Source organism: Carcharodon carcharias, chromosome 4, assembly GCF_017639515.1.
Source record: "Carcharodon carcharias isolate sCarCar2 chromosome 4, sCarCar2.pri, whole genome shotgun sequence".
NCBI lineage: Eukaryota > Metazoa > Chordata > Chondrichthyes > Lamniformes > Lamnidae > Carcharodon > Carcharodon carcharias.
The window spans coordinates 133,343,549-133,370,004 of record NC_054470.1 but is presented as its reverse complement, the minus strand read 5'-3'; the positions used below and the strand labels follow the sequence as shown (position 1 = coordinate 133,370,004).

The 26,456-nt window shown below is 45.0% G+C and overlaps 1 protein-coding gene across 1 annotated transcript in view; it reads left to right on the top strand.

Moving 5' to 3' along the window:
- The window catches only part of LOC121276786, a 113,495-nt gene that overhangs the window by 5,288 nt on the left and 81,751 nt on the right, over window positions 1–26,456 (top strand). The window contains exons 3-5 of the mRNA XM_041185331.1: window positions 9,984–10,083; window positions 11,799–11,887; window positions 12,634–12,748. Coding sequence (XP_041041265.1) covers window positions 9,984–10,083; window positions 11,799–11,887; window positions 12,634–12,748 — 304 coding nt within the window. The remainder of the gene's footprint in view (window positions 1–9,983; window positions 10,084–11,798; window positions 11,888–12,633; window positions 12,749–26,456) is intronic.

Sequence of the window (26,456 nt, the reverse complement as noted above, 5' to 3'; positions counted from 1 at the left end):
GGATACTTGATAGAGGTATTCAGAATCATGAGGGGCCTAGACAGAATAGATAGGGAGAAACTGTTCCAACTGGGAAAGGATCGAAATCTAGGGGGCACAGATTTAAAGTAGTTGGTGAAAGAAGCAATTGTGATATGAGGAAAAGCTTTTTCATGCAGTGAGTGGTTATGGTCTCAAACTGTTATTTAAAAAGGAAGAATGTGCAGGGTTACGGGGAAAAGGTGGGAGAATGGAACTAGGTGGGTTGCTCATTCAGAGAATTGGTGCAGAAATAATGGGCCTCCTTCTGTACTGTAACAATTCTGTGATTCTGTGCATGCAAGTTTAACATTATTTCTCAGCTTTCCAATTCTATCCATCTATGTGTATAGACTTTTGATCAACAACGGATATACTTGCACTGGAGGCAATACAGTGAAGGCTCACTAGATTGGTCCCTGCGATGAGAAGGTTTTTTTGTTCTTTCACAGGATGTAGGCATCACTGGTTAGGCCAGCACTTGTCCCCCATTCCCAAATTGCCCTTGAGAAAGGGGGTGATGAGCTGCCTTCATGAACCAATACAGTCCATGTGGTGCAGGTACACTCACAGTGCTGTTGGGGAGGGAGTTCCAGGATTTTGACCCAGCGACAGTGAAGGAACGGTGATATAGTTCCAAGCCAGGATGCTGTGTTCCTCAGAGAGGAACCTGCAGGTGGCGGTGTTCCCATGCATCCGCTGTCCTTGTCCTTCAAGGTGGCAGAGGTTGTGATTTTGGAAGGTGTTTTCAAAGGAGCATTGTTGAGTTGCTGCGGTGCATCTTGTTGATGGTATATAATGCTGTCACTGTTTGTTGGCGGTGGAGGGCATGAATGTTGAAGGTGGTAAATGGGGTGCCAATCAAGTGGGCTGCTTTGTCCTGGATGGTGTCTAGCTTCTAGAGTGTTGCTGGAACTACACTTGCCCAGGCAAGTGGGGAGTATTCCATCACATTCCTGATTTGGGGGAGTCAGGAGGTGAGTTACCCGCCACAGAAGTCCCAGCCTCTGACTTACTTTTGTAGCCATAGTATTTATATGACCAGTTCAGTTCAGCTTCTGGATTCAGTGATGCTAATGCCATTGAATGTCAAGGAGAGATGGTTAGATGTACTCTTTTGGAGCCATTGCCTGGTACTTGTGTGGTGTGAATGTTACTTTCCTCTTATCAGCCCCAGCCTGAATGTTGTCCTGGCCTTGCTGCCTACGGATATGGGCACTGACTGCTTCAGTGTCTGGGGAATCGTGAATGGTAGTGAACATTATGCAATGATCAGTGATCATCCCCACTTCTGACCTTAGGCTAGATGGAAGGTCATTGATGAAACAGCTAAAGATGATGGGCCTACGGTACTACCCTGAGGAACTCCTGCAGCAATGTCCTGGGACTAAGATGATTGACTTTCCAGAATCACCTTCCTTTGTGCTAGATATGACTCCAACCATTGGGGAGTTTTCGCCGATTCCCACTGACTTCAGAATAAAGAAAACTGAGTGGCTTGTAGATTTCCATCCTTAAAGGACATTAGTGAACTAGATGGATCTTTATGACAATCGGCAATAGCTTCATGGTCACTACTACAGAGAATAACTTTCAATTCCAGATTTATTAATTGAATTTACATTCCACCAGCTGCCATGATGGGAATTGAACCCCTGTTCCCAGAGTATTAATTAGTCTGAGCCTCTGGATTACGAGGCCAGTGAAATTACCACTATGCCTCCGCTCCCCCCCCCCCCAATTGCCCAGGTATGTCCTGTTCACAAAAAGTAGGACTAATCCAACCCAGCCAATTACCACCCCAAGAGTCTACTCTTGATCATCAGCAAAGTGATGGAAGGTGTTGTTGACCGTGCTATCAAGTGGCACTTACATAGCAATAACCTGCTCACTGCAGCTTCCACCAGGGCCACTCAGTTCTTGACCTCATTGCAGCCTTGGTTCAAACATGGACAAAAGAGCTGAACTCCCAGGGTAAGGTGAGAGTGACTGCCCTTGACATCAAGGCTGTACTTGACCAAGTGTGGCATCAAGAAGCGTGAGCAAAATTGAAGTCAGTGGGAATCAGGGAAAATGCTCCAATGGTTGACCATAAGACCACAAGCCATAAGACATAGCAGCAGAAATTAGACCATTCAGCCCATCAAGTCTGCTCCGCCACTCAATCATGGCTGATAAGTTTCTCAACCCCATTCTCCCGCCTTCTCCCCATAACCTTTGATCCCCTTACCAATCAAGAACCTATCTATCTTGGTCTTAAATACACTCAATGACCTGGCCTCCACAGCCTTCTGTGGCAATGAATTGCATAGATTCACCACTCTCTGACTAAAGAAGTTTCTCCTCATCTCTGTTCTAAAATGTCTTCTCTTTACTCTGAGGCTTTCCCCTCAGGTCCTAGTCTCTCCCACTAATGGAAACATCTTCCCCACGTCCACTCTATCCAGGTCTTTCAGTATTCTGTAAGTTTCTATCAGATCCCTCTCATCCTTCTAAACTCCATCGAGTATAGATCCAGAGTCCTCAAACGTTCCTCATATGTTAAGTCTTTCATTCCTGGGATTGTTTTCTTGAACCTCCTCTGGACCCTCTCCAGGGCAAGCACATCCTTCCTGAGATACAGGGCCCGAAATTGCTCACAATATTCTAAAAGTGGTCTGACCAGAGCTTATAAAACCTCAGCAGCACATCCCTGCTTTTATATTCTGGAACATTCATACGGACTTGAAACGTCAACTGTATCCCTCTCCGCAGATGCTGTCAGACCTGCTGAGTTTTTCCAGGTATTTTTGTTTTTGTTCTTTGTCCATTGTATTTGGTTTTTAGCCCTTTCACCTCCTCCTTCAAACCAGGTCTGGAGAGGACAACCCTTGACAACCACAGAGGGTATTGCAAGTAGTCGTCTTCTGTGTACTGCACAACGTGATCATGTAATGCAGATAACTGTTATAGGAGGAAGAAACGGCAGACCAGCTCTCCTGCTCAGATGCGGATGAATTTGATGTCAACCTGGGCTGGAGCCTTAAAAAGCTTTGGGACTTGAGTTGCACAAAACGTATGAGTGATGAGAGCTCCCTGAGAAACAAGCACAGACATGCATGATTCTTTGCCCGTGGTTGCAGACTAGCTGCATGTTCAAAGAGTGAGAGTGCTTGCAATTTGCAAATGGCACTGGCTAGTCCACGGAGCTGTAATGGCCACATTAGTGCAGTCAATGACCCCTTGCACTATAGGAAAACAAGCAATGGCCCTGAAGCCCAATGCTGGCCATCCTCACCTGTAGATTAATTGATGAATTCATTAGCGCGATGGAAAAGAGCATTTTCTTTAGGCACCTGTATGTGACAGTCTGTGATAAGCCATATATGTCATCCTAGGAGCCCTGGAAAGCACCAGTGGTGCAAAAATTGAGCTACACAGTCATCTAGAGGGCCATTGGAATGGGATTCCCACTATATCCACGTGGCTGCAGGCTTTGCTGCACAATCCCACGTGTTTCAATGGCCGCTTCCCAGGACAACCTCAGTCATCACTGACATTACCTCTCTGACATCTGCAGGTTGTTAGTTCTTGTTCTGAGGACGCGGTGATGTGCTAGTGCCCATCTTCTACAATGCCTTCTGTGGGTGGCTGCATCCCTGACCAGTTCCCCACCTTTGATGCTGCTTGCTGCTGCATTGTGGTCTCAGTTGTTTGGCAAAAGCCCTCCTTTGTTGCATCCGCTCTTCTTGCTCCCATGTTTATGGAATATTGGGTATATGAGACCAATAAGTATTCCAGCAATTGAACTGTGTGAAGAGGGCAGACAGTGATATGAGAACTTCTGTGTCCTGGATTTTATCCGTAGAACTGACGAGCAGTGAGATTTTCAACTCCTTCCATTGTCCACACCCAAAACTCTACCCACCCCACCCTGGACTCCTCCTATGTTGATTTCTACTCCTGGCAGTGGCGCATTTGGAGACATTTTGACAAAATGGTCTCACATTTGTGCTAGAACCCATTACCCTCCCTCCCTCCTCCTGTCACTTGCACGCTTGTCCCCATCTTCCTTGCCCCTCGAAACATCACTTTGCTCCTCCCTCTGTAATTCTCATCCTCTCCCCATTGCCCTGGACCCTGTCACCCTCCAACTAGAAATGCTCCATCTCTTCCCCCAGCCTGTACCCATCTCCATCGACATTTCCCTTTTGATCCTATACCCTCCCTGCATCGTCCTTAGAGATTTTGTTAGATTCTGTGACCTGCCTACGAGATCTTCGATTATCCCAACCTCAGACTGGACCTGCATCCCTACTGAATCAACACCCCTCACTGTGACTGTGAACATTCTCTCTGCCAGCCAACACCCTGAGATAGAACCATTTGGACAGTACTGACCCAGCCCTTTAGGCCCCTCATTTTCTTACCTTGACCCACTTTACCCAGGAAGCCAGAAGCTTCCCACTTCACTCCTCCATGCCCCTGACCTACCCTCTTAGAACCATAGAGCCTCCCTTGGATCCCACTTCCGCTACTCCATGTTCCCAATCCTCCTCTGCACCCCACTCATTCCTGACTCTCCCTTGCAGGTCCTGAGCCTCCATGCAAGTTGCTATTCTCCTGCTCCCCTCTCTTGTGCCACAGAGTTGAACAAAGAAAGTTGTTGACCTCAGACATTACTGCACAAAGCTGACTGTTGCACACCATATTTAAATATGTGTGAACTGGGTGCTACGAGATTCCGGTGCGCCACTGACTTAATGTAGAACGTAGGACTTAATATCAGAAAGTTTTAATATAATGACTATATATGGCATGCAAATGTATTACAAGTAGGAACCCGCCAGGGGTCAGCGTGAGGCCCGATCTGCCACTGCCATGCCGCTGACCTCGGGTAGAATCGTTCCAGATTTGTACAAAGTGCAGTAGCGGGCGGATAAAACGATGTTTTACCTGCCAGCTGCAATGGTGGCTTTTCACGCTGTATCACCCAAACCCGCCACATTAATTATGTATTCCTGGGAAACGCGCCGTTTCCATGGCAGTGGGCTCTCATTCGCCCATCACGTCATCACCACACCGCTTCATCATGCCGGGCACTATATTTAAAGTCCAGCTGTGTGCACATTTCTCAGTGCTTCCAGCCCATGACTGCTGCAAAGAAGACATGGCCCTGAAAGATATAAAGATTGCAGGCCCCATGTTCAATGATGTGTCCCTCGAGCACCTTTTGGACACAGTGGAGGCTTGCCATGATGTCCTCTACCCCGCTCTGGCCACAGGATGGGCAGCAGCCTCACTAATTCGGCTTCGGAAGTGGTGGCAGTGGTGGTCAGCACCAATGCCCTGCAAAAGAGGACAGCCACCCAGCACCGCTACAGGATGAATGATCTCCACCAAGGTAATTCACTCTTCTCATCACACTGAACTCACACAATCACAAACCCATCACACATCCACAGGGATCTCACACCTTTAGAGACAACACCACTAACTCTCTCACACACCATCACATCTCCATCAGGCTCATACCCTCTTGAACTCACGTCCTCATCCTGTCCATGGTTCTGCTCTACACACAAACATTTCATGCAGTGCCATGTGTCCAGCTCATGCTCTCTCCACCTGTTTTCATGCAGGAGAAGACTCCTCACATCAGCAGGAAGAGGTCCCAGACTTGGGGTCGAGTGGCCCACATTAGGCTCCTCACTCGCTTTGAGGAGTGTGCCATCGCACTGACTAGTGAGAACATGCACGTGTCTACGGTGATGGCGAGGTTGGCGGCAAACACCCTTGTAAGGATCCTACACCAGATCATCCCTCTCTCAATGCAAATGTGAGTGCTTTCTCTCCTACTTTTGACTCTGCTGCCATGTACCACTTATCTCTAATTTGATCCACAGGGAGCTCTGCCAAGCTACCGACACCCTCAACCAGCCATTTCCTCAGCTCCATCCACGTACTCACCTCCAGCTGAGGACACCTCCTCCATTGAAGAGCTGGAAATAAGCAGCCTGGAAGACCCATCACAGCGCTTACCCACGCCCTGCACCAGTGCAGAGACATACATCTTGGTGAAACCTGGATCTAGAGGAGGCTCAGGTTCACAATCTGGTGGTCACTGAATGGACACATGTCTGCAGCAGCAGGGCACAGGTTCGTGCAAGCTCCTTGGCACTCAGAGGACTGCTGGGGATCAGGCATCTGTGAGGTCCGAGTAAAATGATGAGCCTCTAGATTTGGCCTTCCAACTCATCGTGGAGAGTCAGCAGGAGGCATGGGAACATCACAGAGAACTGTTGGAAGTCCTCAGCAGAGTGGCATGCAGGTAGAAGTGCGTCCGCGTGATCTCTGACGAAGTGGTGCCCGTGTTTGTGTATGGGGGTCTCCATGGGGAGAATGGCGGATTCCCTGGTTCAGCAGAGTGTGGAGATATGTGCAGAACTTTACACCATCGCAGGAGCTATGGGTAAGTTCCTGCAGTGGCAACGCGAGAGGGAAACTGGGCACCTCGACATCCCCTCAAGAAGTCAGACCGGGGCCCACAGGAACCTTAAAGGAAGAGGAGCGGCAGCTGGACACCCCTGCATCTACTCAGGAATCTCAGAGGATTTCCTTTCCCTCCGAGTCCCCTTTGCCTGTGAGCCCCTCTATCTCGTCCTATTGTTACTGCAGAGGGAGCAGCTGGCCAATGAGTGATTCTAGAGGCGGAAGTGTGTGTGTGGCAGGGCCTTGCGGAGTATCGTGCAAGTACTCTCCCATGCACGCGGATCCTTAACCTAACATACTTGCCTCAATGTCCTAAGCCTTTTGAACGCTGCCTGCTGGAGTTCGCTTCCAATTGTCCATCTGAGCTGAACTGCGTCTCCACCCATCCAATGATCGCACTCCCATGCAGCACTTAATCTCGCTAGCCACGACTCGTTTCACTTTTGATTTGGACAGCATAGTCTGGATTTGGTTTATCGTGCACTTCCCCATCTTTTCCCCTTCCTAGTCACCCATTCCTTTCCCCCTTCACAAATGACCTCCCTGGCATCACCTTCCACCTCCCTTCCGTGACCAGCAGCCACAACCCTTTTCCTTTGGAGTTGTCCAGGTGAACATGCACGTTCCCTTCCTTCCCAAAAATCCCATCCCCATCCACATTCACCTGTCCAACCTCCTCTGTCCCAACCACCCTTGCTGTCCCTTCTATCGCTATGGTTGAACCCTCACCCTCCCACCCTACCATCTCACTCTGCCCTCGGTCATACTCACCATTCCCTCATACCACGCCCACTCTCAGTCCGCTCCCCAGGAGGCAGTCATGGACCCATCAGACCCCTCCCATGCATGTTCACCTGGACATCCGCCCCCCTCCAGACCCCTTTCCCACTCTGGACCCCTTCCAGCCTTGAACTCCCTCCTTACCTCATGGAACCCCTTCAACTCCACCCCCCCTTACCCCCTTAGTCCTCCCACCACCACCCCCCACCCCCCCGCCCCGGCTCCCCAACTGGACTTACCCCCCAACTTAGTCCCTCCCCCTTCTGATGCTCACACTTCTTCCTCCAGCATTACTCCTTCCCCCTTCCTGATTTTTTTCCCCCAGCCTTACTCCCTCTTCTCTCCACATTCCTTCCTCCCACCATGACTCCCAACCCTCTCCGCACTCCTTCCTCCCCCAAGACCCCCTCCCCTCTCCACACTCCTTCCCCCTCCAAACTCGTTCCCTTACACCTTCCATTCCCCTCTTACACCTACTTCCCCAGTTTCCATCTTTTCCCCCGTTACCTCCTCCTCCTCCCGTACTTGCCCCCCTCCCCCAACCTCACCTCCCCCTGACACCTCTTCCTCTCCCAGTCGATCCTAGACCTTCCTCTCACACCCCCTCGACCATCATCTGTTGTGAGCATCAACAGTGACTTTCCAACTTCAGTGAGCTGCTTCGCAGCAGAGCCATGTCCATGAGACCCCACCTAGCATGCCGTGGACGTTCCTCCAGGATCCCGTTGCTGTCGAGCTCCAAGATCTTCTGTTCCTTGGATACCTGCAATGTGAGCAAAGCTCTGGTCGTAAGTCCCGACTTTTGCATGTCACAGTTGTAAATACATGTTCCACACTGGCTTATTTTTCTGCCGACATAAGTGGATGATCCAGCGGGGGTGAGATGAGTCCACTGGGCTGGCCTTATGATGATATGCTGATGTATTACAATGAGGTCTGATGGCGGGGATCACGGCCCGCCATTTGCAGGCTGAACGGATGATTGCAAACTGGTTTCACAACGTCGTGAAACTGATTTTTGGCCTTCTTGCCATATCGTTCGCTCATGCCACCAAACACGCCTGATGCCAGCAGGCACGAACAATTCCACCCTTAATCTCTGCATCTCAAACCGCCTTTGGGAATCCGAAATTTCAGCTGTTGCCTAATTAATTCACCCCGCCTGCCACATCTCCTGCTTTTACAGGAAATACCGCCCAGCGCTGGCCAATGAGATTATTATGGTACAGAAGTGCCAGGAACAGTTTCCAAGACAGGGTGGTTTCCAGAGTAGCAATTACCATGGTTTCAATGGATGTCTGAATGCCACAGTTACTTCCTAAAACCTGTTAGAAAGATTTAGCCTGTGGGGATACTATACAATATCTCAGAGCCTGTGCACAGCACCTGTGGGTTCCAGGACATTGGCACATATGTTGCTGTCTATCCAAACAGTAACAAATAGCCAGCTACATTCAAGCCCCCTTGCCACTGTAAAAGATTAGCTGCTGGAAGCTGGTCTCTCTGGGACAGCTGGTTCCCTGAGAGGAGAGTCATTTCTGGCCTCTAAGGCTCTAGGGACCCCAGCCCCGCCACCTACTGCTGATCTTAATTTTATGAAAAGATCATCTTGTAAGAGTAGTAGATTAGACACCTGAGCAAGTAAGTTATCTTGCACAAAACTTAGGAATGATGCTAAGATATATTTGTCGATTGGGTGATTAAATTTTTTTTAGCATTTTTTGGAGAATATGTTATTCTTTAAATTAAACACGGCTTATGCACAATTAAGTGGCATTGTACAAAGACTGCCTTTCCTTTTTGTAAATTGCGGAAATAGCCAATCCTGTTGACTCCATAACTTTTGCAAAGAGCTGCTGTAGGACTGGTTTTGCTGGCTTCTCAAAATACAGCTAAGTTGCCATTGTACATTACACATTATCTTAAGGAATTTAGATCATAAGCCCATATTTATAGTTATATTTAATAAAAAAAATGAACATTTACATAGCATCTTTCCTGAACACTAGACATCCCAAAACACTTAATATCCAGTGAAGCATTTTTGAAGTATAGTTGCTGTTGTAATCTGCTTTTGTGATGCTGATTGAGCAATAAATATTGGCCAGGATAGCTGAGATAAGTTCCGTGCTCTTTTACAAAATAATGTCAAGGGATCTCTTACATCCATCTGAGAGGGCAGACAAAGTCTCAGTTTAATGTCTCATCCAAAGGACTGCACCTCTCACAATGCAGCACTTCTCAGTATTCCACTGGAGGGTTAACCTTGATTTTTGTGCTCATGTCCTAGTGTTGGGCTTGAACCCACAACCTCTGACTCTCAAACTACCAATTAAACCGCAGCTACAGAATGCTGGTACAGATCACCTATGGATTCACAAATAGCCAGTGTAGACATTTTTAAACTGTACAATGAAATGTTTGAAACTATTGTGTAAATGTAATATATAATCTAACTATAGTTTGGTGATTATCTTTAATGAAGATTGTACAGCGTTCCATTGTTCTCTATATGTAATCTTGTAATCATGCCTTTAACGCATTCTAACTTGAAAGGCATATTACATTGTACTTTAAATTCCTATTAAATTTTAACAGGTAAGGCTGTTCCTTGAAGTAAAGGATTCCTTTTTTTCATTTTTAAGTCTGTCTATAATTTCCAAAAAATTAAGTTATAATTTCTGTTTAAGTTGTTTTTGCTTTTTTCTTTGAAGATTGCAATATCAGCAGTTGCTGGAAGAAAGGTGGAATGGGCACTATGATGAACAACGTGTAACTCTGCTGAAGGCTCAAATAATGCAGCTCGAGAGGCAGGTAAAGTAATTTGTGAGAGAATATTACAGACTTTTTCCCCTTTTATGACAGAGTTGATTTTTGTTGCTTGCTTTGTCATTTTTAAATGGCATAGTTGGTAATTTGGATGCAAATTACACCCAAGACTTCACCTATTATGAGAAGAAATCTGCCAGAAACCAGTACAATCTGGCAGCTCATTAGAACTTATTTTTTTAAAAAGCTACTCCTTTACAGTTTGATTAATACAGCTGAAAATGCATTTATCACCAAAAATAAGCATTTTAACCACAGTATGAATCCACTACCTTTGAGTCATCCAATTTTAAATGCCTGAAAATGAGTTTGATTAGTTTGATTTGGGGCCATGGCCACTTTTATGGGTGAGCTGACTTCTAGCTCACTTTCTTAAACTAACGCAACAGCTTGTAGAAACTCAGTTTGCACTGAACGTGATTTGCACTTAATTTCCCTATCTTTTGCACAGGTTACACTGATTTTGGGTGAACAGCACTGGAAAAACCAGCACAAACCAGCAGAAACTCTAACACCTAAACGTTTAATTAAACTCAAAGCTAAATTCATCAATTCTGAGTTGTTGGATTTTTGTTTCCCCACAATGCTGTCTGCTTTCAATTGTGATATTAATGTTTTGACCTTTTTTATTTCATTGAAATGATGTAATCACATATGGTACAAATTGCACTTGCAAATAATCCTATTTAGAAGCCAACAGCTTTCATGAGAGGAAGAGAGAGAAAGCATGTGGAACATTTTGAGAAATTATACCATATCAGCCCTATTTACAGTTGCAACTGCAGACATTTTTTTATAAATTGTGCCAGGTAGCCACAAAAATAATTTTAATCTGCTCTTTTACTTTATATTATATAGCCTTATTGAAGTGCAAGCAGATGCAGATATCTGACCTTAGTAAAGCAACTTGCATTATGCTTTATGGAGTACTTGTTCTGACTCAAACCTGTTTGCCACCTCAGATTGAGTTTTCTTTTTTCCAAATTCAATTTCAATAATTAATGATTTTGTCACTTAGGATGGAAAAAATACTTCCTGTCAGTGCTCAAGCAAGAAATGGAAGGACTTGACTAGTTTTACTGCATTCTTGCCTTCAAATTTATTCTTTGCTTAATTTTTACTAGCCCTAACCTGATTGCCAACAGGAATTGAGCTTCCTTTTTTGCAAGTTCAGTGTGAATAATTTATGGCCTGGATTTTGTGGTCACCTTTCATTACACAAATTTTCTATGTGCTCTTGCGCTGGTATTTGCAGTAACTAGAAACCTATTTCAGCGCGACACCCTCTGCAAAGAAACAAATCTGTGTGAAAAGGGCATGCGACTGTTTTTCTCCTTAAATAGTCCAATTGAAGAATCTTTACTGAGGCTTCCTGATTTCTGTATTTAACCATGCATATGCGTTCATGGGACTTATTCCTTTTATATTCAAGATCTCTAACGTTTACAGTCCAAAATTACATAATTTTCTTTTGCAGTTCACTGATTCTCCATAACTTTGATCCAAGAATCATCGAAAATACTTTTTCCCTTTTACATGTTCTTTTCCAAAAAAACGTGCAAAATTACATGGGATCTAGATAAGTTTTGGATTCTCACCTAATTCTCTTAATCCTGCATTCATGTTACCAATAATCATTTTTAAATTATTTTCAATGTGTTAGTGTTCTACAGAATTTGAAATTGTACCATTTTAAATAGGTGGTGCTACTAACAGAGGGACTGAGTTCGAGAGCTGCTCAGATGTTGGAGATGGAGAATGTTTTAGATCTTTTAAATGAGCGATTCAGGTAAACACAATGCAGAATGTATGAAAGAGTTTCATTTCTTGGGAGAAACAGGGCTTTTTATATCAAAATATAAGCTGTGCTGTGGAGTTATCAGGGAATGGACTTCTGATGGACCAGGCCATTTCTTTACTAGGGTAGTTGTTCCTTTGTTGCAGAATCTCATTACTTTATTGAGAACAGAAGCATTTCAACTCTGCAGCAAAAGATGGGCACTGTGAAGGAGAGATGGAGCAACACCAGGATGTGAAAGTAGTTATTTGGGGGGAAAAATTTTTATGAGGGTTCATTTTATTGGTTATTATGGAATTGGTCTGAAGTTTTTGTTGTGTCTGAAAGTTTTATATTGGCTGGGATTTTATCATCATACCATAAGTCATGGCATCGGAAACAAATGTGGGCTCTGAGTCCGCATGGCTAACAGTGGGACTATGGCTGCAATTTTACCAGCGACGGCCAATTAGAAGGTTGCTGCCAGGATTGCCATCCGATTAAGTAAAATATACACCTCAAAACACCACATTAACAGAATCATAAATAACTAATTATTTTCTATATATGATTAGATGAATGAATAAATATAAACGTTTTTATATGCTTTATGGGTGAATATTATCTCACGGGAACAGAGTAATGCCTCTTGGAGCAATGAATGTAAATTTTTGCCATGATGTATTCTGTTGCAGAAATGCTCTCTAACAATTAGATATATTTTTACAACAGTTTATTTATGTTTGACCTCTCCAAAGGTCCTTATTAAGATTTGAAAGTCCCACATCTGAAGTACCAGTTTCACGAGCTGAACTGATGCAACTTATTGGAACTTGTCAAGCACTTCAAAAAAGACTGCAAAAAAGGCAAACGGTAGGATTGAAGTCTGTAACAATACTTGAAGTGTTCTTAATTTCTTATTCAATTACATAAGTAGCAGCTAAAAAAATGTTTCACTAAAACAGTATCCTCAACTTTAGGATAATTTGAAGATGACCAAAAAACATGATATCAATTAAAATACCAAGAAGCTGGACTATTTACAGTGATTGGTCATAATGACTTCCTTATTTAATTTTCTGTGGATGTTACACTTGATCATGTAATGGTCTAAATGGTAATACAAATTGATTATAAGTAGAGAATGCACAATGAACAGCAAAACAAACATTAACATCACACATATGAGAAAGAACCTGTTATTACTTTTGTCAGTGATGCTAAGTTACAAGTGAGTTATAAGGTTTTCTTCAACATAGAATGGATTAACTATTTCACTTTCCTCATGTATGCATTCCGTAATTATGCATCACATGATGAAAAAATAAAAACATTATTTATTTTGAGTCAGAAATTAGTACAGGGTGACACTTTCTGGTTGGGGTTGAATGGAGGGGTTGTCAGCAGTGATCCAGTAGTTCCTTCCCAGCAAAGCAGATGGTAAAAGCAAAGTACTGTGGATGCTGGAAATCTAGAACAAAAACAAAAATACCTGGAAAAACTCAGCAGGTCTGACAGTATATGCGGAGAGGGATACAGTTGGCGTTTCAAGTCCATATGTCCCTTCATCAGAACTAAGACATATAGAAATGAGAAGAAATATAAGCTGGTAGAAAGGGGTGGGATAGGAGAGCTCGATAGGGGTCCAGTGATAGGTGGAGGCCAACAAGAGACTGCCAAAGATGTCATAGACAAAAGGACAAGGGGGTGTTGACGGTGGTGATATTATTGAGTTTTAGTAAACATCTTGTCAAACACCAGGAGAGAAATGGAAAACAATGAAGGTGAATTGGGCAAAAGAGATAGGTGAAAATCCTGTCGGAGAGAAGAGCAATACTTCTTCAAGGTAGACATTCCTTGAAGGGAGGTGACCTGAACCTCGGGACATCCTAGGGAGAAAGATTGTCTGGCTGTCACATGCAGCGGGTTCGCAGGTAAGGAGGGGAATGCTGGGATTGGGGGCAATAATTAATTGGCAGCCGGCTGGAAGATTTTTGTGGGCTTTAGAGGAACACACCTGCTCCTCCCCGCAAAACTCTTCAAAAACCCTCTCAAAAAATTGCCTTCTGGGAGATGTCTTCAGTTATCCCTTTAAGGATAATTGGCTAAGCCTCTCAACATTAGGGGAATGTGCCATTGGCATTGGCCATTGCCAAATGTTGGTCAAATGCTATTTATCAGGACCCTGTTTTCTCACAAGAGGCCACATGTCTGATTCAGTGTTCAATATACCAAAAGAAGTCAACTTACATTGGAATCTTAATGAACCTTCTGGAAATGTTGGTAATCATTGCTATGTATTGGTACTCCATTTTTGCACTGGGGCATTGAAATCATATATGATAATTAGTTTTCTGTGTGGCCAAATTGATAAGTGAATATGTCAGGTAATTAGCCATAGTCCACGAGGGACCATAGATATCTCTCTCTGTTAGGGAGAGGCAAATAATTATATAGTTGGAGGGGCATCCCTCCACATCAAGATTGACACAAGGCAAGGAGGTGGCCCTCCATGAACTACTAAAAGTGGTACAGTGATTGAGCCCATGTTGGCATCATTCTACATTATCCTCTAGCCATGTAGCCAACTGAGCTAACCGAACTCTATGAACGTAGATACTTTTACCTAAGAAATGGTCAACTCTGACTTTGGCTGTACATTGGGAATAAGGATAAAATTATTCTTGTAACCAAAAAATGGGTGAATGATTTTCTTTATTATTAACACCCTGCTGATAAATTTATATTCTTATAAGTCTCATGATTTAAAGCATTCTAATGATTTCATTAGTGTGCCATTAGTTCCACAGAAAAGAGACATTTCTCTTTTTTTTCATTTAAAGAGGAACTTTGTCTCCAAATTTGCTGTCATTTTTATAATTATTTTTACTTATTTATTTACACTTATTTTTCTTATTCTTAAACACTAGTTGTCAAGATGGTTGAGCAACAGAAACAGCTAATTCTTAAGAAAAGGGTGTTAACACCTGCAGTGCCATCTTGATCAATGCAATTTTTGGAGTCCGCTTTGGAAGTAGATGTTTAACTTTCCTTCACTGAAGTTAGCTTGGCTAAGTTGTTTACTAATCTTTTTTAGAACATTTATCACTAGACTTTGGAGTTCAACCAACTTTTCAGCAAATGTGATACTCAGCATCTTTGTTCTGTACACAGAAAGAAAAAACATAGAGGAAGACCTGTGTCATAGTTTATGGGTTTTACATCAGATGTTCTCTGAGTGAAGTGCCATTGGTCACTCCTTTAAATGGGCATTATATGCTGTATATCAAGATGATCAATGGCCTTTCACTGCTTAATATCTACTGAAATGGTAATGTGGCCCAAGGATGGCAACATTGAATCATGCTGAATATACCAGCAATTATAATATCGCTGAAAAAATATACATGCTGTCAAAGTTTTTCATCTTGCGCTCATCAGATTCAAAATAATACCAAATCTCAAAAAGAATAACAGTTTATACTGTATGAGAAGAGGGTGCTGATTGGTTGGCAAGTGGACCCTGATTGGTAGAGGTGTTGCCATGGAGCATTTATTAGGGAACAGTTAACTGCCAAGATTTTGTTTAAATTCAGGTCATCTGATTGGTCAAGGCATTCCCATGGGGAATGAACCAAGGAATGGCTATAGATTTGATATGCTTGAGAAACTGGCCTGTTGAGTGCAAGACAAAAAGCTTTGACAGCATGTATATATTTTCAGCAATATTCAAGTTTGTGCTACCAAGTGACTAATTATAATGTATATTACGCTGGCTGCACTGTTCTAGAAACCTGGGGCAGAATTTTAAAGTCCCCCACTGGTGGATTTGCATATAGGATGGGAGCTGTAAAATTCCCTGGGTGGCCTTCCCACCACCCTCTCGCTCGACCCAAACAGCCCACAATTTTATGCAGGGCCTGGGGACTGCTTGTAGTCCCAGCCATGGCCACTGTGGTCACTGATGCTGGTGGAACTACAGAGCTCCCGGCCAATCAGATTGGTTGGCAACTCTCTGAGGCGGGACTTCTTCCCAAATCAGGGGTGGAAGCTCCATCTCCAGCAATTTTAATGCTCCTTGGAGCATTAAATGACTGTGGGGCTGCTATAATTGGCGAGGCTACATCCTGCCCTTGAATGTAGTAGGAAGTAGCTCAATTACCTCACTAGAATTTCCACTTCACATCTTTGTTGTCCCTCACACAGCACTGGACCGCTCTACTTTAGTCCTGACCTATTTACCTTTGCCCCCTCTGCTTCCCATGCCACTCATTTAAATATGATCGGATAGTTAACTATATCTCTTTATGTTGGATTTACACACTCAACATCAGCCACTTTGTGTATTCTCCTTTCTTTATGAAAGATGATCTGAAAAGAACTCTGAATTGTACAAGTTTGACTCAGTGATGTAATGCTTGTATTTCTGAGCCAGAAGGTCGTGGGTTCAGCCTTACTGCAGGACTTGAGAATGTAATCTAAGACTGGCACATCAATGCAATATTGAGGGAGGTACTGTTTTTCAGATGAGACATTAAATTGAAACATTGCGCTGAATAATATGTGCCGGTGTGATACGCAGGCTGTGCACCTGGAAGAGGCTGGCATTCAGACTTCCGAGTCCACTACCCAAAGATGCCGAATAAAGTGTCAATTGGGCCAATTAAAGGTACTGGGCTGCAGACTGAAAGTATCCCATCCAGTCCGAGCAGAAGGCGGGATATCTGGCATTGGAGCTCGTCGGCCGTGACCTGAATCGAGGCCGCAACCTGTAATTTAAAGGGCCACTCTAGCCTCGTTAGCAGTGCAATGCAGAAATGGACTTCCCTGCATGAGGTCTCAGGTTCTTAAATCATTAATTTAAGTCAGTACATATCTACTTCTTCCACAAAACACTTTGGCCAAAAAACACTTAACACTGAGGTTGCCCTCAGACAATCCACCATTACAGCCTACCTGATGAAAAAATGGGAAATACAGCTGGCATGAATCCCACTCTGAAAGCATTTTATTTCATACCGCAAGTATTATGATAGTCGATTGCCTTTTTAATGAGCATAACTACCCTATTACCTTCAATTTGCATAGTACGGGTGGGCTCCCGACTTCCAGGCCTGCCCGCTAACCGTGTTATCCCAGACTGCCGTGGTGATACTGGAACGTGACCTGATGTCTTCACACCAAATAATATGTTGGCGCATGAGCATTTTGCTCCTGTTTTCAAAGAGTATTATTCAGGCCATTGCCTGCCTGTTCAGTTGCATGTTAAGTATCGATAATACTATTTAAGGAAGAGAAAGTGAAATACCCTGGTGCCCAAACAAACATTTATTCCTCAACTAACTGCACTAAAACATAATAACTGGTGATTTACCTCTGTATTGTTTATAGGCCCTTGGTTTATGTAAATTGGGCTGTTACATTTGCCCAAATAACAAACAGTGATTACTCTATAAAAAGTAATTCATTAGCTGTGAGACATTTGCAATGTTGTGAGAATGTGAAGGACACCATTTAAACAAAAGTTATTTCTTTTGCCTTTTGAGAGAAGGCTTAATTGCAAACTAGCAAGCTGTACATAAAAATGTAAAAGCATAGAAAACATTTTCCACAGCAATGTTAGCAATAATGCTAACAATGTTGCATATCTTGTTAAAAACACTTGGACAAATGTGGATTAATTAAGGAAAGCCAGCATAGATTTGTTAAGGGCAATTTGTGTTTAACTAACTTGCTTGAGTTTTTTGATGAACCAAGTGACAGATGAAATTTAATGCAGAGAAGTGAGAAGTAATATCAAATAAAGTGTCCAATCCTAGAAGGGGCGCAGGAGTGGCAGGACGTGGGGGTATATGTGCACAAATTATTGAAGGTGGCAGGGCAAGTTGAGAAGGCAGTTAATAAAGCATATGCGATCCTTGGCTTTATAAATTGGGGCATAGAGTACAAAAGGAAGGAAGTTATGATGAACCTGTATAAAACCCTGGTTCAGTCTCAACTGGAGTATTACGACCATTTCTGGCACTGCACTTCAGACAGGATGTGAAGGCATTAGAGAGGGTGTAGAAAAGATTCACGAGAATAGTTCTAGGCTTGAGGAACTTCAGCTACGTGAATAGATTGGAAAAGCTGGGGCCGTTTTCCTTGGCGAAGAGAAGATTAGGAGGCGATTTGATAGAGGTTGTCCAAATGATGAGGGTTGGAACAGATTAGAGAGGGAGAAACTGTTCCCGTTGACGAGAACCAGAGGACATGAGTTAAGGTGATTTGCAAAATAAGCAATGTTAACATGAGGGAAAACTTCATTTCACAGCACATGGTTAGGACCTGCAAAGCTCTGCCTGAGAATATGGTGGAAGCGGATTCAGTTGTGGTCTCCAAAAGACAATTAGATAATCAACTGAAATGAAAACATTTGCAGGGCTACGGGGAAAAGATTGGGGGAGTTGGTCCAGATGAGTTGCTTTTCCAGAGAGCCAGTGTGGTCACGATGGGCTAAATGGCCTCTTGTGCTGTAACCATTCTATGATTCTGTCATAAAAATATGAAATAAAAAGATGCTTTAAGCTGAGATACAGAAATGAGCTAGCTATTTCAAAACTGACTGACCTTAGCTTTCTCTTTCAGGCTGCTTTGCTTTATTTGGCTTTCATATGGAAACTTGTCATATGCTTTTTAGATATCAATAATCTTAGATTTGTACTTTAGTGACTTGGGGCAAGGCTCTTTTTGTTTTACAATTCAGAATGAATTGGTTTCCTTTCATTGAAGTGGTTGGGGGTTAGAGGATAGCTTAGAAAGGAGCTAGAAAGGCTAAAGGGTGTATGAATGAAGACTGGTAATGAACATAAAAGAAATAGCAAATTTTCAAAAATTAATTCTCTGGATGTGGGTGTTGTTAGCAAAGTCTAGCATTTATTGTCCATTTCTTGAGAAGTTGCTGAATTAGTGCATTAATAAACGTGCAAAAAGTATAAGAATAGTCAAACAAATGGCGTGACAAATGAAGATTTTTTTTCTATTTTTATTCATTCACAGGATGTGGGCTTCGCTGACTGGGCCAGCATTTATTGCCCATCCCTAGTTGCCCATGAAAAGGTAGTGGTGAGCTGCCTTCTTGAACCACTGCAGTCCATGGGGTGTAAGTACACCCACAGCACTGTTAGGAAAGGAGTTCCAGGATTTTGGCTCAGCAACAGTGAAGGAACTGCGGTTTCCAAGTTAGGATGGTGAGTGACTTGGAGGGGAACTTCCAGGTGGTGGTGGTGTTCCCATGTATCTGCTGCCCTTGTCCTTCTAGAAGGTAGTGGTTGTGGGTTTGGAAGGTGCTGTCTAAGGAGTCTTGGTGAATTCTGTAGTGCATCTTGTAGATGGTACACACTGCTATTACTGTGCATTGGTGGTGGAAACAGTGAATATTTGTAGATGTGGTGCCAATCAAGCGGGCTGCTTTTTCCTAGACGGTGTCAGACTTCTTGAATGTTGTGGGAGCTGCACTCATCCAGGCAAGTGGAGAGTATTCTGTCACACTCCTGACTTGTGCCTTGTAAATGGTGGACAGGCTTTGGGGAGTCAGGAGGTGAGTTACTTGTCACACAATTCCTAGCCTCTGACCTGCTCTTGTAGCCACAGTATTTATATGGCTAGTCCAGTTCAGTTTCTGGTCAATGGTAACCCCCAGGATGTTGATAGCTTGTGTTATCTTTGTAGTAGAGAGTTAAGAACTGACAGGAAGTATTTAGCAAGGATGTAAAAGGAGCGTAGGAATACCTGAGAAGGATGTGAAAGAGCCAATACTGGAGATAGATATTCAGAAGAACACTTTATTTAAAAATGAATTGAATTAATCATAGATAAAGTACAAGAACCTGATAATATGAACTCCACAATACTAAGGGAGAAAATTAACATGACCCAAAGGTCAGCAAAAGCAAAACAGAAATAATGCAACATAGTAACAATCAGTATATAATTATTTAAGTTTTCATGTAAATAAGAAAATCTGTGTTTTTAAAGTAGTTTGGGCAGAATTTTCCCAAATTCGCTGTAAGAGCGGTAGTGGGCGGGTAAAACAACGTGTTGCCTGCCGACGGCGATGGCGGGTTTTCACACTGTATTGTCCTGTGCCCGCCTCATTATTTATGCACTTCCGGGAAACACAGTTTGCACGGTGGGCAGGCTCCTCATTTGCCAGCCCGCTGTCATCCTGCCGTTGCATCACGCTGGGCGCCATGTTTAAAGACCAGCTTCAAGCACAGCATTCATCGCTTCCTGCTCACCACTGCTACCCAGGAGACGTGGCCCTCAAAGGCAAGAAGACTGCAGCTCCCCAGTTTAATGATGGGTCCCTCGAGTGACTGCTGGATGCCATGGAGGCCCATCGGTATCTCCTGTACTCCTGCCCTGGCCACAGGATGAGCAATGTGACCAACCCGGCTTGGGAGGTGCTGGCAGTGGTGTTCAGGACCAACACCCTACAAAAGAGGACAGCCACAAAGTGCTGCAATGAATGAATAGTCTCCTCTGTTCTGGCAGGGTAAGTCACTTTTTTCACCACTCAGTGCACACACTCACAAACCCAGCACACATCCACAGGGCCCTCACTCACTGCCAGTACAAGGGACATTGCTATTCACACTCTCACACTCACCACCATTGTCCCCATCTCATCCTTAGGACCACTCACCACCCGCACAGGCCAGGCATATTTATCCTCTGGCCCAGCAGGCGTCCTGCTTACAGTTTCTCCATCTCTATCCATGCAGGACAAGCTGGCAGACAAAAAGAGAGAGGTTGCAGACTGGTGGCAGAATGCCCGAAAACAAGGTCCTCACAGACTTTGAAAACAGAGCCATCCAGCTGGCCAGCGAGGATCTGGACTGGTCTTGTGATGATGGTGAGGTCGGTGGTGCTCTACCAAGTGAGGATCCAGCAGTGCAACGTTCATCAGAAAACCATGCCATGAGTGATGTGTCTTTCACAGGCCACGGCCATGCACTAATTATCTCCACTTGCTTTCACAGGCACATCTGCCAAGCAGCCGACAGAGTCCGTGACCCAGGGCCTCCGATCAAGCCCTGAATAAACCTTTGAAGAGGAACCTTAGGCACCCTACCTGAAGTCCCATCATAGTGCTCACACATACCCTCCACCAGTGCAGAGACACAAACCTCGGTGGGACCTAGCTTTAGAGTAGCCCTGGGATCACAATTTGGTGAGCCTCATCCCCGTCATTGTCACCTCCAAGAATCTCCTCAGCATCATCGCTGTCGGCATCCTCCTCATCGGATGAGACGTGCAGCTCTTCCATCTCCTCCTCAGTCTCCCCTTTGGAACACAAGGTTGTAAAGGGCTCAGCAAATGACGACGATGCGTGACACCCTCTGTGGACTGTATTGCAGGGCTCCAGCAGATTGGTTCAGGCACTGGAACCTCATCTTCAGCATCCCAATGGTCTGCTTCACAAGGTGCACGCTGCAGCTTGAGTCTCCTTATACCGTTGCTCTGCTGCAGTCTGAGGCCGCCGCACAGATGTCATCAGCCACGGCCTCTGCAGGTAGCCCTTGTCCCCGAGGAGCCAGCCCTGCAGCTTCTGATTGAGGATATAGGCGTCATGCACACTCACTGGAAACCGTGTGTGACCTGCAGGATACGGTTCTGGTGATCACATACCAGCTGTACATTCAGCGAATGGAAGCCCTTGCGGTCAATCTAGTCCACCGTGTGTTTTGACGGAGATCTGAGCACCACATGAATGGAGTCAATCGTACCCTGCACCTGTGGGAAACCTGAGATCTGGGTGAATCCAATCGCTTTTGCATCCTGGCTGTCCTGGTCCCGAGCGAAATGCACAAAGTTGTGTGCCCTTGCAAACATGGCACCTGTGACCTCATGGAGGCATTTGTGGGTGGAAGCTTGAGAGCCCACAGAGGTCACCTGTGGAGCCCTGAAAGGAGCCACTGGCATAGAAATTGAGCGCTGCAGTCACTTTCACAGCCATTGGCAGTGGATGCCCTCCATGTCCTCATGGCGCCAAATCCTGCAGTAACGGGCAGATGTGAGCGACAGGTTCCCTAGACATTCACAGACTCCGGCGACATTGGTTCTCAGTCATCTGCAGGAATGAAAGACGGCATCTATAGACCCTGGTTGTCACTAGGTGCTGGCCTGTTACGGCTCACTGTGGCTCTTGGGCGGCGTGTGCGGGAGCCCCAGCCTCCCATTCTTCCTGAGGTTGCTGCTCCTGCCTCTGCGCAGCTAGGAGCCTCAGTCGCTCTCTCATCTGTCTTTTTTGTGCTGAGTAGGCCATCAGGCATACAGCTAGTTCACCAGGCTCCATTATTCTAACATACTGCTCCTGAAGGACGAAAGAGAGAGACACGTGTTAGCATGGAGTTTACTAAGAACCTGTCCTGGTTAAGTGTGATGGCCCCTTAATGTCTCCCAGAGAGCGCCGGCCACCACTTGGATGGCTAGAAATTAGTGTGCTGCATGGCTGCCCTGTTGCTTGAACCATGGGGGAGACTGATCCAAACTGGGATGCTGACATTGCAATGGGTTGTGAGTGCCTCCAGCAGTGACTGCTACATGGCCAGCTTTAGCGAGAACATTGTACAATGTGTGCAGTCCAAGTGCTCTGCAGTCCACTAAAGTGCTCATAAATTTGCAGTCTATGCTGGGGCGGGTTGACGGGAGCTCTGGAGAACTTGGTGGCATTTTGATGCCTTAGCGTTGCATGAGTGGGCAGGTACACTAGGAGCCCGACCCCAATCATACCATCATGGATGTGCCTGAACTGTCTCAGTTGCAGAGGAATGGCCATTTCATACAGGTTTCCTGAATGCGTGGCCACTTCCCTTGCCCATTCCACCCCACCCCACCCACCCTGAATGCTTGTGCGCTATATTCAACGGCAGGGCTGCCCTTAATCATCACCACCCCCCTCCAGTTGCGTCAACGGCTGCACTTGCCCCGCTCCCCCTCACCTTCAAAAGTTGCCTCAGTGGCAAGGCTGCACTTGCCCCCGCTTCCTCTCACCCTCAAAAGTTGCCTCTGAGGCAGGGCAGTACTTAACCCTGCCCCGCCCCCGGCGTCCCTGAAGCCTGTAAAGGAAAAGGCGACCCTGGTGAGCTCTGCAGAATGTTGCTGTACACTTACCTCCAGTTCACCTAAAGTGCAGGTGGCCAAGTGCACTTTGCCTCTGTGCTGTTCTGAAACATGTCGATGTGCTTTCCCACTCACATGGACAGACAATCCAGCAGGGGTGCAAGAGCCTGGCGGGATGGCCTGATAATGATATGCTGATATATTACAATGAGGTTCCTGACAACCAATGGCGGGAAACGCGGCCCGCCGTTGGTGGGCTGAGTGTACAATCACAACCTGCCTTCCCGTCATCGTGAAACCAATCGTCCATATTGTCCGCTCACGCCACCTATCACGCCCGCTGCCAGTGGGCACGGAAAATTCCGCCATGTGTAAAAATATTATTATTTTATGTACTCACTTAGGATTCAGCCAAGCTGTCTATATTCCCCAGTGACAGAAGACCCAGTGAAGTCCCTCTTCCCCCACCAACTTACACACGTGGTAATCAGCCCCTCACCCCCCCAAAACACACAGTAATCAGCCCCTCTCCCCTCCCTACCATATACCCTGTAATCAGCTCTTCTCTCCACACTCCCTTTGCACAAACAATAATCAGCCCGTGTTCCCAACATGCACAGTAATCAGCCCTCTTCCATCACCACCTCACAACCTTTTGGAGTAGTTACCACTGTCTGCAAAGCAGTCTTGCCAGCCTGGGGTCAGGACCCAGTGAAACAGAAGCAGAAATGGAGTAAAGTTTGAAGCTGCCAGTTAACTTCCTGGCTCAGTCACATGAACTCTCGTTTTCTCCTGCACATGGTCAGCCACTGAGTTACACTCGTCTGCCTCTGTTTGCACAAAGTCGGCATACAAACATCCCGGGCCACTAAAGATGCTTTCTGATGTTAAAGAGCACTTTGGGCTCACCATCCACCCTTTCTGTTTGGCAGCAGTAGCCAGTGAGTCCAGCACTGCCCTGCCAGAGCCTCCTGTCCACAGCTGCCATTGTTGGCTCCCAACCCCAAATGCAGGGCTGAAACACACAGGTTGCTGTGGTCTCTGCTAAAAAGTCAGATGGGAGTCCGCCCAGGGGAAGAATGGTTGCCTGGTAGCAAATACGATTGAGAACCAAGCTGACTACAGAACGTTCGGAAGGGATGTGACAAAGCAAAGAGGGATTATGAAAAAAGACTGGCAGCTACTATTAAAAAAAAAACCCAACGTATTTTATAAGCACATCAATAGTAAAAGGGTGGTCATAGGAGGAGTGGGGCCAACTAGGGACCTAAAAAGGAGATTTACACATCGAGGCAAGACGCATGACTGAGGTATTAAATGAATACTTTGCATCTGTTTTTACCTACGATGTAGATGCTGCTCAGGCCATGGTGACATAGGAGGCAACTCAGTCCCTAGGAGGGTTTAAAATTGATAAGGAGGAGATATTGGATAAGCTGTCGGTACTTAGAGTTGATAAGACACCAGGCCCGGATGAGACGCACCCAAGAATATTGAAGGAAATTGCAGAGGCACTGGCAATTTTCTTTCAATGTTCCCTGGATTTGGGGGAGGGACTGGAGGACCGGAGAATTGCAAACATTACGCCCTTGTTCAAAAAAGGTTGTAAAGATCTGCCCTGCAATTAGAGACCAGGCAGTTTAACTTTGGTGGTAGAGAAACTTCTAGAAACAATTATTCGGCTTAGAATTAATAATCACATGGAAAAATTTGGATTGGTTTGGAAGAGTCAGCATGGATTTGTTAAAGGAAAATCGTGTTTAATTAATTTTCTGGAGCTTTTTGAAGAGGTATCAGAGATGGTTGATGAGAGCAAGGCCGTTGATGTCGTGTATATGGACTTCCAAAAGGCGTTCGATATAGTGTCACACAACAGACTTGTGAGGAAGTTATAGGTCATGGAATAAAAGGGGCAGTAGCAACGTGGATACAAAATTGGCTGAGGGATAGGAAACAGAGTAATGGTTAATGGGTATCTTTCTGGCTGGAAGAAGGCTTGTAGTGGAGTTCCCCAGGGGTCGGTATTGGGACCCTTGCTCTTTCTGATATATAAAAATGATCTAAATCTTGGTGCGCAGGGGACAATTTCAAAGTTTGCAGACGACACAAAACTTGGGAGAATTGTAAACTATGAGGACATTGTAAAACTTCAAAAGGACATTGACACATTGGTGGAGTGGGCAGATAGGTGGCAGATGAAGTTCAATGTGGAGAAATGTGAGGTGATACACTTTGGCACAAAGAGCATAGAAAGACAGTATAAAATAAAGATACTATTCTAGTGGGTGTGCAGGAGCAGAGACCTGTGTATATAAGTACATAAGTCATTAAAGGTGGCAGGACAGTATTCTAGGCTTCATTAATAGAGGCTTAGAGTACAAGAGCAGGGAGGTTATGATGAACTTATATAAGACACTGGTTAGACCTCAGCTGGAGTATTGTGTACAGTTCCGGGCACCACAGTATAGGAAGGATATGAATGCGTTAGAAAGAGTGCACGATGGGCTGAATTATTATGGTGGAGGCCATTCGGCCCATCGTGTCTGCACCGGCTCTCTGAGTATTTTAACTTAGTACCAGCCTCCTGCTTTTTCCCCGTAACCCTACACATTGTTTCTATTTAGATAATCATCCAATGCCTTCCTGAATGCCTCAATTGAACCTGCTTCCAGCACACTTCCAGGCAGTGCATTCCAAACCCTACCTACTCGCCGTGTGAGAAAGGTTTTTCTCACTTCGCATTTGCTTCTTTTGCAAAACACTTTAAAACTGTGCCCTCTGGTTCTCGATTTGTTTATGAGCGGGAACTGTTTCTCCCTATCTACTCTATCCAGGCCCCTCATTATTTTGAAAACTTCTATCAAGTCTCCTCTCAGCCTTCTCCTCTCCAAGGAAAACAGTCTCAACTCCTCCAATCTTTCCTCATAACTGAAATGTCTCAACCTTGGAACCATTCTCATAAACCTCTTCTGCACTTTCTTCAATGCGTTCATATTCTTGAGAGTGACTGCCCTTGATATCAAGACAGCATTTGACTGAGTGTGGCATCAAGGAGCCCGAGCAAAACTGAAAGAAATGGGAATCAGGGAACAACTCTCCACTGGCTGGAGTCATGCCTAGCACAAAGGAAGATGGTTGTGCTTGTTGGAGGTCAATCATCTCAGCCCCAGGATATCCCCAACTATCAACATTCTGGGGGTTACAATTGATCAGAAACTGAATTGGACCAGTTATATAAATACTGTGGCCACAAGAACAGGTCAGAGGCTGCAAATTTTGCAGTGAATAACTCACCTCCCGACTCCGCAAAGCTTGGCCACCATCTCCAAAGCACAAATCAGGAATGTGATGGAATACTCTCCACTTGCTTGGATGGGTGCAGCTTCAACGACACTCTAGAACTCGACACCAACAGGACAGAGTAGCACGCTTGATTGGCACCTCAACCACCACTTTAAACATTCACATCCTCCAC